This window comes from Indicator indicator, chromosome 19 (assembly GCF_027791375.1).
Source record: "Indicator indicator isolate 239-I01 chromosome 19, UM_Iind_1.1, whole genome shotgun sequence".
NCBI lineage: Eukaryota > Metazoa > Chordata > Aves > Piciformes > Indicatoridae > Indicator > Indicator indicator.
This window is the reverse complement of record NC_072028.1, coordinates 16,756,271-16,772,577: the sequence shown is the minus strand read 5'-3', so window position 1 is coordinate 16,772,577 and position 16,307 is coordinate 16,756,271. Positions and strand designations below refer to the sequence as shown.

The 16,307-nt window shown below is 33.5% G+C and overlaps 1 protein-coding gene across 1 annotated transcript in view; it reads left to right on the top strand.

The window, feature by feature from the left end:
- The window catches only part of RPGRIP1L (RPGRIP1 like), a 62,183-nt gene that overhangs the window by 36,933 nt on the left and 8,943 nt on the right, over positions 1 to 16,307 (top strand). Inside the window, exons 20-24 of the mRNA XM_054389614.1 lie at positions 1,402 to 1,564; positions 1,720 to 1,722; positions 2,729 to 2,826; positions 9,539 to 9,722; positions 15,414 to 15,498. Coding sequence (XP_054245589.1) covers positions 1,402 to 1,564; positions 1,720 to 1,722; positions 2,729 to 2,826; positions 9,539 to 9,722; positions 15,414 to 15,498 — 533 coding nt within the window. The remainder of the gene's footprint in view (positions 1 to 1,401; positions 1,565 to 1,719; positions 1,723 to 2,728; positions 2,827 to 9,538; positions 9,723 to 15,413; positions 15,499 to 16,307) is intronic.

The window sequence follows — 16,307 nt, the reverse complement described above, 5'->3', positions numbered from 1 at the left end:
CCAAAAAAAACCCAAGTGAATCCTTTTGATTACAATCTTTTTTGTGGCCGCTGGAAAGGAAGGAATGTCTACGCTTACTTCCTTCTATATTTGCATAAAAATTTGTCTCCCCTCTAAAAATTACTACTATATAGCAAGGGGGAGATGAAGAAGAAATGGAACAACCTTGGGATATATTTTAATATATATCATTCCAAGGAGAAGAAAAGTATTACATATGGTACTTTGTAATGATCCAAGTGCTTATGAAAGTTGTGGCAGATTGGCCAATTGTAGTTTCTAGAGGTGTAACACAACATTTAATCACTAGCTCTTATTTGTATTCTTCTAACTTTTCAACTTAATCAAAGCCATAGATGAGAATCTAGAGAAGTCTCCTTTCCACCATATCAGGTGGCATTTGTCTGAAAATTTTACCCACAAAATGCAACTCTGTAACTGAAGGAATTATAAACAGTGGTCAAACATCATCTGAAAGACAGTTGTTATGATACATCATCTGTGCCAATGCAGAGCATAAGAGACATAAAGTTAGTTTTATGTGACTTTGAAACTTCAAGGGTAACCCTTATTTGTAGAGTAAGGCTTTTCAGTGTTTGTTACTATTGCTTTGTGTGGCTCTAAATGTGGCAGAATAGACATAACTCTTGAGGCCCAGTTTTAGAAAACTCAAATGTTCTGTGGACAGCTGATAGTTGTCTCATGGATTCTGAGGGTGGGAGGTGAGGCATCAGTGTCCCTGTGGAAGAGAAGAGTTCTCCTAGAGAATTGTTTGATGAATGGACAGATCTCCAGCAATTTCCATGGAAGATGCCACGTGTGTAATGTTGCATGCATCAATGAGGTATTGCTCTATGTAACTGAATTCAAAAAGAAAGGAAGTAATAAGACTCATGCAGAGTAAGTTATGCACTATTTTACATTAGATAATATGTTTGCATTCTGTAGTAAAGCCACTTCTTTTTATAGGATTTTAGTTGGCTTTTCGAACAGGGAATATTGTATAATTCACATTATAAAACTGCCAACAGAGTAAGGTGGCAGTGGTTTGGTTATTTTTTAAACTGAATCTTGTAGAACTGAGAAAGCTGAAATATAAATGAATCGGGAAATCTAACAGGCTGTATGTATGTTGACAGGTACCAAATGATTACATAGTTATGTGTTCACAAATATACATCATTAGAGAATTGTCTTTTTACTGTATCAATTATTTCTTACTGCAGTTGACAACTTCTCATTGTTTCCTGCACTGCACAAGCAATATAATTGTTTAAAGGTTATGTATAATGAATGTGAGCCATAATTCTTCAAGTTTTGAACTTTAGTAACTTTTACTATTCAAGGAGTGTGATAAAGCATGTAAGTTTCCCTGGTTTTATATAGCATGTGGTACATGAGGTTAAACCAGAAAGTCTGGCAGATGATAAGGTGGAAGAGATGGCTGAAGAAATTCAACAGGAAAAGGAAGACCTGTCACATCTGTCAGAGGGGCAGTTGGCTGACCAGAGCTCAATTACCTCTGGAGATGAGACAGAAATAGCTGAAGAATTGGAACCAGAAGGTAAAATGCATTTTTATGAATAAGTAACTGTATTTTCTTAAGTCTGTGTCTCTTTCCATTTACTTAAGCATTTCTTACTAGCAGTGGGAGCTGCCTCATTATGAGAAGCTTCATGACAGAAATGATATTCTGGTGTACTTTATAGCTGAAGCTAGCTGGTGAATATGGTGGTGTTATTTTCTTCCCAAATGGAAACTGTATTGTAATTGAATGCAAAAATCTAGTATCTGACCTAGATTCATAAAATATTAAAAGAAACCTGGCTTCTATTTTAAATGTCTTTATATTCTCCCTTAGAATTGTGCTGTTCTAAAGACTATTTTACTGAATATGCTCCTTTTGTCTGCAGATAAGAGCCAATGCTGATATCAGAAATCCTTTCAGACAGTGAGAGTGGTAGTATGTCTTACTGCATCTGTGACATGAAGTTGTTGGAGATAGATTTATTTAAAGATTATAAAAGCCAGGTCATCCTGTTCCACCTCTGAGCTTAAACTGTTTATCCTGGAAATAAACTGGGTCCACAATACCAAGTTTAAAGTAAAAGCTCATGCAGAATTTTATGTTCAGTTGTTTGTGGCTTCCACATAAGAATTCATTAGAAAAATTGGAGAATTGGGATGTTGAATACCTGCTGTGTTTTTAAGTAATTCACTCCAGAGAAAAAAGACCTGAATGCTTTAGAAAATAATCCACCTGCATACAGGACTAGGTTTTTCTTGTTTTGTTTCATTTTGGGGTGTTTTGTTGTTGTTTGGTTTTTTTAGTTTTCTTTTTTTAAACAAAATACAGTATTCTTTACATGTGCATAGTGTTAAACAGTCAGAGGAAATCCACAAATTCAGGCCAAATTCATATATAAAGCTAACTATTGTTCCTACTTCAGTTCATCACAAGACTTATATCATTCCACTCATCAACTTTCATCTGGAAAACATTACTTTTTTTTTAGCATATCGGAATAAAATACAGTTTAGATGACTTTAAAGGTCATTGATTTGCCAGTGTTAATCTTCTTCAAGGAAGAGAAGATTTACCTGGCACTTAGACTTTATTTATTAGAAAAGCAAATATGTTGCTATCAGGTTTCTCAGCAAGTCTCAGATGGACTACAAATATAGGGGAGGGTTAGCTAAATTACTTTTTAATTAATTTTTTTTTCAGGTCAAGATGATAGACAAGAAAGTGATGCAATTGAATCAGTAATAACTGACAGTGATGACTGTATTGTTTCAAGTCCAGTATCCAAGAATATTATAAAGGTGAGTCAGAGATTTATGGCAATTATTTGGTAAGTTTAAAATGTATTTTAAGCTTGATGTCCTCTAAGAGTAGCTTTGCTATATCTAAGGCATTTTCAAGGAATATGTGTTTTCCTGTTTCCAGTTCAAATAGACACATTTTGAGAGAAAATAAAAAGCTTAACCTCACCAAATTATGCATGTGATTTATAGGTATATTTTTCATGTGGAAATTTGTTGTTATTCTTTCCATTATTGTCATACACACTTAGAAGTAGACATTTCCAATGACTTCCAGTCTGAATGAAAATCTTAGTTCTGCATAAAATCTTCTAACAAAAGATAACTATTATGATGTGAATGTCAAAAGAACTTAGGCTCATTGTTCAGTCCTACCTGTTGCCTTTATGTGGGAGTATGTCCTTTTCGGCTTCTTGTAGAGCTTTCTGAGAAAGGAGGATAATTTGACTCATCAGGGCCAGTAGTAAATCTACAAAGGTTAGCTACCCACTGTGCATCATCCCAGGATGCTGAATTGATTGGATGCTGATGAAATGGCAATTGCATAAACTTGAGGTTCTTAATAACATGCAAACCTTCAAATATATTTTTTTTAGTTCATACACACAGATTTCTTTCTGTTCCTGAACATGAGTTTTCAATAAAGTTTGTACATGTACAGTATCCGATGACATTAGAGTACCTCTTTTTCTGTTACTATTTATGGATGTGTAGAGTAATAATATTCTCTTAAAACCAGCAATTTATGAGCATAAAGTCATATATGCAAAATAATGTAGTATAATAAATATTTACAAAACTTACTTTGAAGATTTCGATTCTATAGTTCTTGAAAAAACCCAATATTTCATACTTATAAGATTGACAGAACAATCTTAAAAGCTACATAACTAGCAAATATCCTATCATTCTTAATTTTTTTAATGTGATAACCCAAAGGTAGTTTGATGTTGTTGTTTTTTTTTTTTTAAATCCATTTTCAAGGTTGTGTGACATCTTACAGAGTAATGAGCAACAAAAAGCAATGCTTCATATGAGAAATATTGCTCCTTTTTTAAATTGTAAAAGGGATTTAGAAATTCTATCACTTATGTGTACTGCAGAAAAATACAGGAGGTAATTCTGAAGGCAGAATTACATTGTTTTTATGTAAAATGTTAAAAACCTATTTTGCCAGTCATTTTGATAATTGACTGCTATTCATCATCTTTAAGTTAAACTCCAATATAGTTGATCTATACATTTGTAGTCATCCTGTATTATCAAAATTATTTAAGAACACTTCTAAGAGGATTTTGAGTGTAGCTTCATTTTAGCTTCATTAATTTCTACCTCTTTGCATTGATCTGTTCCTCTGGTAACAAAGTGTGTGTTCAGAAAGAGTAGATAAGACAACAAAAGCTGTAAATTCTTCAGGCAGCATGTTTGATATGAATTGGATTTTACAAATAGACATTAGTATATTTGAAATCTTGAGTTAATTCTAGAATATAGCGTGTCAAAATTGTGGTTGAATTTGGGTTTTCTCTTTTTTTTTTAAATACTAAAAATCACTGTCTTTTATCTCTTGAGATAAATATCCTGCTGGTAATCAAACACTGTAAATAAGACAAGTGATTTTTAGAGATCGTTATGCTAATTATCCTATAAATCTGAGTTGTATGCCAAACTGTTTAAGCCATTTAAGATCATACTGTTTCTTTTTTGCATGTTGCAAATTAGACAGTTCATGGTTATTTCTTAGATATGTTGATTATAAAGGGTATCTAACAGATTTTCCAGTACTTAGCTGTACCACTTGCTTCTTTCTCTTTTCTTCTTGTCTATGATGTATAATTAATCATAGATTACTTCATTTTGTTTCATTTCATTTACAACATTTATGAGCTTCACTTTGTCGGTATGAAATGCTTGTCCCCTTCTTTCCTTTCCAAAGTGGCATAATTAGTGTTAGCATCTTTTTTAACAGGCTACATAAAGTTTAGTGGCTGGATTAAATCAAGTCATTAACATAATGTGCTATACAATTTGCCCCTATCTCTTTTCGTTTCCAGTACATCAAAGTGCCACAGAGTGCCAGTGTAATTGGGCCTTGCTAGCTTGTCAGGTTCAGTCAGGCTGATGGCTGCTGCTTTTACTAAAAAGCTTCCAGGCATGATAATTAATAGAGAAAAGAAGTCTGAGAAATATAGAAGTTCGGACAGTTCTCTATGAATATTTCATATATTTGAATAATCAGAAGTTAACATTATCAATTTGATGTATAATACATTGATTAAAAGCCTTGTTTCATATCCTCAAAATAGACATCAAAACTGGAAATTTGCATTTTTCTTTGGCATGGATTTTATATTTTTTAAAAATTGTATTTTAAAAAAATAATCTTTTTTCTTCCATCCGCTTTTCTCTTTCACCCTCATGTCTACATGTTTTATCCTTACAGGAGATAATACAGCATTCAGTTATTACAATAAAATGTACTGCATTCAGCTTCCAAGTTGTCTTAAAATGTGCCCATAAGGCAATTACTGGCAAAAACATGTTATTGGGTAGTGGTCTCACTTTTTCTATAAGTGTGTTTATATTTCTCTTTTTCATTGCAGATACTGTGAGTGCTTTATCTTGTGCTAATAGCAGTTTATTGAAAACTGTCATCTGTTTCTGTAAATTAAGATTGCAGGGTCTTATTAATTTTGACATGAAAATCTCTCTTAAACACCATTAAAAAGCAGTATGAGTGGTTTGTGGTTCTGCTGGTCAGTGAAACATGTTTGTGCAAAGGTGGGAAGGTTTAAAACATAAAGATCATGTATAGCAAAGCAATAAATAATTTTCCTTATACCTTTTTTGTACAATTACATGGGTAGTGCATTTCCTCCTACGAGATACCTGCATTCATTTAAAAAAAATAATTTACTTGGACATTGTATTGCAATTTTAAATTCTGACTGTCTTGATTCCTCTTTACATTTATTTTCTGCAGGATTTGACTACCTTTTGTGTACTTCAGGGAAATTACAGAGTGCTCAATGCTTTTCTTAAACCAACTTGTTCTGTGAATAGCTAATCTGAATGTGGAGAACTAAAATTATAGGGGCTTAGTATTACCGTGTTGAGTTGGCTTGATTCTACTGTGCCAGAAATACTAAGCTTAATTTTGTCTAGCTCTAACCTTAGTGGCTTTGTTCTTTTCTTCTATAAGAAACTGGGGAAATAAAAGTGCTGCACCAGCATATTTAATAAAACAAGAAATAAAATGAATGAACAGAACTATCTTGTCAGAGTGATAGAAGGATCTTGGTGAAGCTTTATAGTCAGTATTTTCAAAGACAACTGAGGGGTCTAAGATTCAAAAGTGGTATTTACTATTCTCCATCTGCAAGGTGATTGCTGTTACGGTCATTCTTAGACAGAAACTAAAGCTAACAGAGAGTTTAATGAATTCAGGAAGGACCTAAGTTGCCATTTTCCACTGATGAAGTTTGAGGTCACAGTAGTTTGAATAGGCGGTACACTGAAATGGTGGATTTATGACTTCTAGCACTACTTTGTAGTAACAATTAGAAGCATGTACTACAAGTCTTTCTTGATGGAAGAATTGAAGAGGGAGAAATAATTAGAAAATAGTAATAATTCAAACAAACAAACAGGCGAAATGCCCAAACTCCCTCCTCAAAAAAGAAAAATCAACCCAAAACAACTAAACCAAACCAAAAAGACAAACCAACCAAACACCAGCTTTTAAAATTTTTCAGACCAAGACGATCTTGATTCATAAGGTAACCCATTACTTTTTTTAGGTAACAAAATTAATTAGTCAGAATATTTAAGTAGAATGTTAGATTTAAGGCTGAGTTCAAAAGCTTACATTAAAATCATCAACAGGAGCCTGTTGTGTACCAGGTACTGTTGTGTACCATTTGAGACAAGTGGAATTTTGCTATTCACATCAAATTCTTAGTGTTTTATTATGACCAAAAATGAAATAAAACCATGAAATATACAGCTCCTTGAAGATGATAGTCAAGACTTCATGGAATTTTTAAAAAGCTTTTTAAATCTCAAAAATCAAAAAGATAAGAAAAATCGAGACTTCCAATTCGGACATCCAATACATGTAGTATTTAACCTAATCCTAAAGCTTGCTGAAGGAGTTCAGTGATTCTTCCAAATCTCTGTGTAGTGTTAATTACAAAGAGTGTGTATTGAGTGGTAAAGAAAGAATATTGATATAGACTAAGTATCTTGCCTATGTTTTGTTTTCCTCACTTTAAATGAAAGCACTGATCCAGTTGCTCAGAGAGTCTTTGAAAGCATTTAGTATTCTTTATTTTACTATGTGTAGTCTTTCTGTTAGAGGTAATTTCATATTCCACTTTGTTGTAAACACCAAATTTAAAGACTGTCAAAGCAGAATGATTTGTGGGAAGTAATTGGTCATGACAAACTATTGATTTTTCTCTTGAATAGTACCTAATATGAGACTAAGGCTTTAAAAAAAAAAACAGCTTAGGAAAAGATTTAAATAACATACTTCACTCTGCATCTTAGAAATACAAATGGTTGTTTAAAAATTAATTCCTATCATATATTGGATGCTACATACATTCTCAGCATGGCTACATAATATGAGTGATTTTGTATTAGCAGTGAAATATGACATGCTTGCTATGCTGTTCTTAAGCAGTTCTGTATTTTTATTTGTAAATATTTTTTCATCAGCTCCTTTGTGTATACTTATTCATGTTTAATATTAATAAAAACAGGCCTTAAAATATTCTTGACTGTTAAGCCCTAAAGTAATTTGTTCTTTTTTCTTGCAAATTTCTAATAATATGTTTCAGTTATTTGCTTCATTATAAGTTAGAAAGCAGAATACCTGGATTTACCCTGCTCTCCTTGAGAAACTGTAATATTCTTTGCCTACCGTATGCAATTACAAGTGTTAAATATGTCAAACAAATTTTAAGATATGTAAAAGGAATACTTTATAATGCAGGATATTGTATTTGGACTTGATTCATAAACTACTGTCTGTGTACAAACTAGTCTGACAGAGCTACTAAATACTTTGGGGCGAACAAAACCACTCAGCATATCACTTGAAATACAGATGCTAATACATCTGTTCCATGCAAGAAGAAAAGAGTTGTTTCTGAAGTAAAATTAGACAATAGAGCCAATTTCATTTTTTATGCATGTGAATGTGGAGTGCTTGAGGTTATTAGTTGAAACTGAGTAACCTTTCCAGGCTTTCATCTCTTTCTTTTCAAATTTGAATATGAAAAGCATATTCAAGTCAAAGACCATCACTTTAATGACATTTGGCAGTCATTTGATTTATTAGATTTTAGAAAAAAAAATTCCTTTAAATATTTCATCATTCTATGCTAATCCCAGTAATATTGCCAGCTGAAGCCATGTACCTGTATTAGTGGAGACAGAATGGTGTGGAATTTTTTCTGTCATCCTAGTAAAATTTCCATGAATCTACTGAATAATAAAACAACCTTATTGAAATATTCAGATTTGGGTTTTTAGTTAAAGTGTCTTAGGATACATAATAAAAGAAAATGTCTTTTGAAAGGAGGGGGTAAAATTACTTCATCAAATATTGAAAGGGTGTGACAACAATGGAAATTGTTCTATATGATGGATATTTTTACAATAGGATACACCTGCTTTTCAGTTTGATTAATTATATAATTTGCTTGGAAAAGTATAAGTGATCCCCACAATAAATTAGAATACTGACTTGCAGTTCTAACACTGAATCTAGAAAGCTAATCTTTTCAGTATGAATATTTTAAGCTTACAATCAAAAATTGTCAAAATATTTCCATATGGGGAAATATTAATAATAAAGTTATGAACTTAAAAAGAAAGAAGACAAAAAAAAAATGTTTGACATTTCTGAACTTCAACATGTTCTATTTGCTCTTTGAAGAATCTCATCTTTGAATCCTCACTTATGTACTCCTATTTTCAAACCATAGTGGCTTTTCTTTCTTTGAATTACAGTTACCTAGGGAAATATTTGTGACTCTTTATCTTGAGTCTGACATTCTCACTTAAGGCTTCTTAAAATGTGTCCGTACACAAATAATGCAGCCTTTGCCAAACTATATGAAAGAGTGGCTTCTAAACAGCCGAAAAATGTCATTTTGGTTAATAAGAAAAGGCTCTGGTGACAAATAATTGAGATATTATGTTTATTATAATATTTTTAATTTCACCTACTAGGTGTATATTTGATTTAGCTAGAAAGGTGAGTCGGTTGGGTTGAGTTCCACATAAATACCATGTTACTTTACATGCCAAACTACTTCCTGACTTTATAGATTTTTGTTGAACTATTTGTAGTGTAGTTTGCAGTGGGTGCTGAGTAGCTATCTAGCTAATAATGGCAACTAAAATTCGTGGTTCAGATGTCATTTGTATATGCAGATAAGTATAACCTAATCTTCTCAGTGGGGTATTACTATTGCAAAAATATTTTCAGCACTAAATGTAAATCGGTATCTGTCGCAACAATATTCTTAACTGCAAACCCTGGGGCATTACAACCTCATTATGTTTGTATCAAAATAATCCATCAGTGTTATTAGTCAATAGCCAGTGATTTGCATATGTGTTTGTTTGCTTGCTTCGTGTTAACACTTCAAGAAACACAAAATAATTTGTGTTGTGTTTGCACTTTGTTTTTAAACAGGCAACTGAAAAAATTCGGATTGAAATTATATCGCTCTGTCTTACTGAGTCTCAAATCACATCAGATGAAACTATACAGCAGCTGTTTGTAGAATGCAGATTATACAATTTCCTTGCAGAGGAAACCCCACTGTCACTACCCAAACCAACAAGTGGTCAGAGGATTCACTTTAACTATAGCACTGGTAGGTATGTTGTATTCTGGAGCAGGTTTGTTCATCTCTTAAATTCTGTCTTAGGAAAATGCCTGCCAGTATAGCCTCTTTCCTTCATATAGTTGCATTTATCTGTGTGCTAATTGTATTTGTCTATTTCCAAAATATTTGGGGAAATATTAAAGGTATTTTGTAAGAAATGGGGTAAGGATGCAATTATTGACTAAAAACTGAGTTATTGAAGTAGGCTTGTGTATGAAATGTTAAGATTACAATCTATTTAAATGTGCTGCTAGCATATACATTCTAAAATTAGGCAACACATAACTAAAATTCATGTATTCCCTTTAAAACAATATGATGAACAGCAAAAGAAAAACATTCCATGTAACTATGTGCAACTAAAATACAATTTAAATGAGAAAATATGTAATTGAGCTTGATCATCACTTGGGAATACTCAGTGTTCCTTTCATAAGAACTTTTTGAAACAGGAAATCCTTCAGCCATGTTTAATGCTATTTCGTTGTGATTTACTTCATAATACTTAATCCTGCATGTTCCATATGCTATCACCTAATGAATGAACATTTGAAAATACTTCATGTCAGTACACAGTGTAATTTACACTAAGAGCATACACAAAACTCTTGTAATAATTACTAATTCTCTGGTTAATTATTTAATGGTATTTCAACTATTTATTAATTTTTTCCTTGGAAAGTTTATTTCATTTAAGATTCAGTCTGAGTGCTTCATGTTTTCTCGAGCTCTTAAGTCTTGCATTTTTATGTGGGCGTGTCCTGGAGCAGGTGATTGACTTTCTGTTTGTGGCATGCCATTAATACAGCCATTGCAAGTAAGCATTCTTTTAAAAATTATTTTGTACAGGTGGCTTTGCAAAAATGATGTCACAGTCAGATCATTAAAGCTGCTACTATCTAGAAACCCAGTTTTAGAAGTAGGCTTGCCAAAGAGTTTATATCCTTCTAATGCAAACTGTTAGATTACCCCATAGCTGAAGATTGAAATCCCTCATAGGTATCACATAAATCAAACATTTTACGTTCTACAGACTTGAACATAGAAGGCTTCATCTCAACATGAGGAGAAGCTTCTTTACAGTGAGGGTGATGGAGCACTGGAACAGGCTGCCCAGGGAGGTTGTGGAGTCTCTTTCTCTGGAGACTTTCAAAACCCACCTGGATGCATTCCTGTGTGGCCTACCCTACGTGATCCTGCTTTTGCAGGGTGGTTCAACTTGATGATCTCTGGAGGTCCCTTCCAATCTCTAACATTCTGTGATTCTGTGATTGCTATAGTGGGACTGCCCATTTGAGAAAGGCACAATGGGTTAACTTCTGTGACTCTGAGAATCTTTGTAGGGCTTTAGGGAACACAACAAAAACAAAAAACACACAAAAACTAATAGCACCGCAAACTTTCATTCACTGAACTAACTTCCATTCAAACAAGTGGGATTACTGGCATCATAAACTGAGTGAGACACCAGATAAGTAAAAATTCTTTTTATGAGCTGAACAATATTCAGCTTGCTAGCTACAGTAAACACTTTCCAAGTGTTCTACATAGTCAGGCTTAATTGAAATGCATTTTTTGAAACCTCATTGAAATAACAAACCAATAAAAGCTCTCTAACAGTTTTTTTCTTCCTTCTTGAATTCTCATTGCTTTGAATATTAAAACACTCAGAAGGTATAAAAATTCTGATTTCTTGTGTAAATTTGGTATGGTCTAAGCATAGTCTTAGTTTTTAAATATTAACTCTGCAAAGTTATACTAGCAGAATGCAACAAAGTTATGATGCATACAGAAAGAAAACTCAATTCTGAAGACAATTTTGAAACTTAAATTTATTTCAAACTGTGATATTTGAAAATAGTATAAGGCTTTGTAAAGACTAATTCATAAGGGTTTCCAGTCTGGTACTGCTGTATAGTGTTATTTCTGCTAGTCAAAACCTAGTTCAGTGAATTTTTTTTTTTTTTTATATTTGCTGCATAAGTATCAATCTATAACTGTTTAAACATTAAAATATCCTAATGAATCAATATCAAAAGGTGTCTTTGGTTTTAATTGCTCCAGGACTACTCTATAGCATCATACTAATACTGTTGTTATTTGCAGAGTTTTGCTTAGATAATTGGTCATCTATTTTCTGCTCAAGATTAGCTTCACATACAGGAGAGTGGAAAACCTAATGAGTCTGCTTTTTGATAATGTCAGTAGGAAAGCCATCAAGATAATAGTAATGAAATCTGCCTGTGTGTTTACTATAGCTTTACTGCATCTCTTATTCATGTCTAATTAGATTTGTCTATGTTGAATATTTGAGGTTAATTGAATATTTTCTTTAATAAAAAAGAGATTTCCATGGGTGGAAAGAAATTTACTTTGAGCTTAGAAGGAGACTAATAGTCTTCTAGGTTTTTGCATAGAGAAAATCAGGGTAAGTCTATAAGTAATCTAAAAAAAGTAAGTAATTCTTACAAATAAAACATTTTATATTATTTAAAAATGGAACAACTTGACTCTTTTAAAAACTCCTTAGCTGATACAGAAGGTTCCACGAGATTGGTTAAGTTTTAAAAATTTCAACTTTTTCCGTGTGTTTTACACATTCTTTACAGTCAGTGCCTGACACTTAAGATTCCAGAAACTTTACAGAATCATGATGTAATAGAATTTCACTGATTTGGACATGGTTTTCCCTTCTCACAAGAGGTCAGAGCATGCAATTTGACATTAATTGTTTCTCTTGATTATGACTGTTTGACTAGGAATGGGAGGTTTGTACATTTTCAGCTTATGCCACCTAACTCTTGATTTCCTATGACATTGTTATGTTCAATAGCTACAGTGACTGCGGAAAGGAGCTGTTGTATTTGTTAGTGGTGGTAAAAGAGTATCCAATTATGCATCCAAACACTGTGGTCCCCATATATTCAAAGAAAAGTGGAGCTTGCCAAATTGTGCTCACACCATGTCTCTGTGCTGTAATGTGGTAAAGAGGAAGGATTCTGATTTTTTTTTTTGCTAGGATAGGTTTTGATTTTAATCTATGTGTTACAGGTTATAATAAGCAGTGAATTCGTATTTTAATTTTTTTCATGCAGTTTACGGTTTTGTGCCAGAAATTCTTGTCAGTCATGTCACAATACTTTCTTTGAAATAAACATAATGATAGTTTCACTAGCAGAAAACCATAGGGAAACATGTTCCTCCAAGACCACAAAGCCCAGTCTCCCTCACACATAAATGCATCTGTTGATGTTTGACTCTTAATTTCAGTAAACACTTTTCTTGACAAGGCCACAATTACTTAAATTATGAAGCTAAGCTTAGTTAATAAATGTTGTAACAAAAAGCATTCCTGTTATATTAAGTGTGAAAACTTAACTGAAAATGCTGAAGTGGCAGGAAAGTTGCTGGAAAGTAAGATTGATAGAAGGTTTGAAATGTGTCCTTGTCATTTTATACAACAGTTGTAGAAAACAAGCAGCAGCAACGGAAGAAACGTTTACAGAATTTTTCGAAGATTTTACGTGCAAAGCTTTCTCTTGAGTGAACAGGTGCTTATGTGAACAGCTTGAAGTACAAGTGTAAGCAGACCAAAAGAAGAGAAGATGAGGGAAAGATGATGGTATTTATTTTTGGTTAAAAGTAAACTTCTGAAGTTCGATATCCTGAAAGGTGGATTCTGCAGTAAAACTCAAATAAAAATGTTAAGACTTCGCATCAGAAAACATTATTGTACTTCTTTGTGTTTATTCCTTTTCACCATTAAAGCTCAACACTGTGACACTTTTTTTGGTAATAATTCTTACAATTAATTGGTTAAAAACAGGAGATGTTCCATGCCTTGGAACAACAGTATAATTCTAGGTTCAGGCAGTGCTTAAAGGGTGATGTGAAAGGCTGGTATTCATCAGGATTTTATAATTTATTTTCACTATGGGTAATCATTTTCCTCAGACTTGAATGGAGTTCTTGTGCCATTTCCATTTTAAATTGTTTTAAATACAGAATTAGTAAACTTAGGAAATTCCATTTGAGATGCTTATGGGAAAGGAAAGAATCTGTTGATGTGGCAGTCTCTTTGAAGTTCTTTGGCTGTCCATCTGTCTCCCTGCTGCCTCCTCATCACTTCCTGTGGTGGCCCCAGGAGCCCTTGGCCATGAGAGTAGCACATGTGGAAAGTCATCCATGTGCCCAAAAGAATAGCAGATTGCAGCAAGAGCTTCTTTTAACTTGAGAAAGTAAGAATATGGTGGTTGGAAAGTAAGGTGTCCCAAGACAGAACACCAATACTTTTCTTTCTGTTAGTGGAGAAAAAGGCATTAAATTGCAGATTCCTAACTGAATGATTACCAATTATACTGGCTGTTTTCTGGAAGTAACTGATTTCTAATAGCAATTCTGCTGGCCAGTTAATACCTGAGGAGCAGCTTTAGAGAAAAATGGCAAACCAGTAGCACTGGAAGGTGTGCTGCCTAAAAGGACTTTTATAGAGATATGTACCTCAATAAATCCCTCTGCAAAGAATTAATGTGAGCCTTCTTATCTGTGTTTTGTACTCCTATTCGTATTCCAGTACTCTCTAAACCTTGGCAGTTTATTTTGGATAGTAGAAAACAGTATGAAATATGTTAAAGATTTGTCAGCGTATAGGTAAAGGAAACCTTAATGTGGAGAGTGAAAAACAGCTTTTTCCAAGTACAGTGGCAGCAAAACTAGAAGAGGGTGAATATTAAAGATACTGGAATTTCAAGACAGACATATCTCTAGCTCCTCCTCCTGCCATCAAAAACAAATTTTAAAAAAGTTCCCTGTGTTTGTTTGTTTCTCTAAAGGTTGTACTAATTCTAGTCTGTCCTACCAAAATTTTTTTTCAGCTGCATTTCTTACTTCAAAACAGAAAAGTAATTCCTCTAACACTGGTTTTCAGTTTTCACATCCTGACTTTTTTATGATCTTTCACAGTAGTTTACTGATACTTTTAGGAGATGCCATTTGCAAGTAAACAACTATTTTCTTAGTACGATGCCCAAAAACTTCTTGAAGAGTTTTCTAAAACTGTGTTTCTCATTCTTCGATTGTTTTTTCCACAGCAAGGCTATTTTTCACCTTAGATCATATTAATGGTACAGAAATTAAAAGCAAGTCCTAGTGTTCATATTTTTAATTAAAACAAGAAAAGGCCTTAAGAGCACTTGCACACACTCGCCAGGCTGTGGATTTTGTCCAGTCCATTGGTCTAGACATTTCTCTTACTGAAATACTGTGGCAGGAAAGGAGGATTGAATTACTGAGGCTGTCAAAAAGGACAAGCACTCTGCCATGCACTATCATTATCACTAGCTTCCTCGGTGGAAGAAAATGCAGTAAATCACTTCAAATACAAAGCAATAAAGACCACTGGCTTTTAAAATCATGACTGCTATTGCCATTAACAGAAGATGACAGCTATGTGGCATGCTTAGATGCTGCTTGTATCTTTTTTGACAGTGTGCACATAAACCTGCCAGTGACATGCCATTAGATCACATGACCTTTCAAATTTGATTCCAACCTTGCTGCTTTTCCTAAGGAAAGACAAGGGAAAGAAATGCTTATTTTTCTTTTGTTCTTCGTGCTCTTTCTTCTAACAGATGAAAACCAATTGATAACTAATGATCCTAATTCCAATTTGCTTTTCAGTGATACATGTGGATATGGCAAATAATCGTGCAAGAAGAGAGTATCTCAAGTCTATGCTTCTAAAGCCAAATCTGCATACTGACAGGTACTCTGTACAAGTTATTTGTATATAATGCTTCTGGTTTGCCTTGTTGTTTGACTTTATTGAAGAGGTATTTCTGAGAATTTAATACATAACAAACTAACTAGAAAAAAATTGTTGATGCCTACATTCTGATGTGATTGATCTCCATTTCTTCCCTGAGTAGGTTCATGTTGCATGGAATATTTTCACCTCTATTAACGTTGTTTTGGTTTCAGGTGTTTATTTGGTGTGGGGTTGTGTTTTGTGTTTTGGGTTTTTTTTTTGGGGGGGGGGGTTTACGGCCCTGTTTTGCAAAAAAAATGCATCCTATCAATAGTAAATTGGAAAAGCACATACCTACCTGATGGTAGGCTAATAGATCTCTTACTTTCGGAGTACTATAAGGACTGTAAGAGCTTCAGAAAGCGCTTCTTGGCCCAGCAATTTCCAAGAACATAGATAGATGGAAAGATAGGTAGATAGATGGAAAGATAGGTAGGTAGATGGAAAGATGTAACAGGCAGCTTGTATATGAGTACATATGAGAAAGAGTAGAAATTAGTCTTGTCCAAGCTCACAATAATTAATTTGTTCTCATGCAACTTTTTTTAGTGAGGTGGCATGTGCATTACTTGGAGAGAATGGATGACATGCTGTGATTCTCTTTTCTTTAGAAGGTCAATATTCATTTAAAACCGAACAATTACTAATTCAAAGATGCCTTTAATTTGAAAAGAGTAGAATACCTGCTGATTATATTTGGAGTGTAGGAGTTATTTGTAAATCTTTGAAATAAGTGTTTATTTACAAATCACAGATTCGCTCTGCAG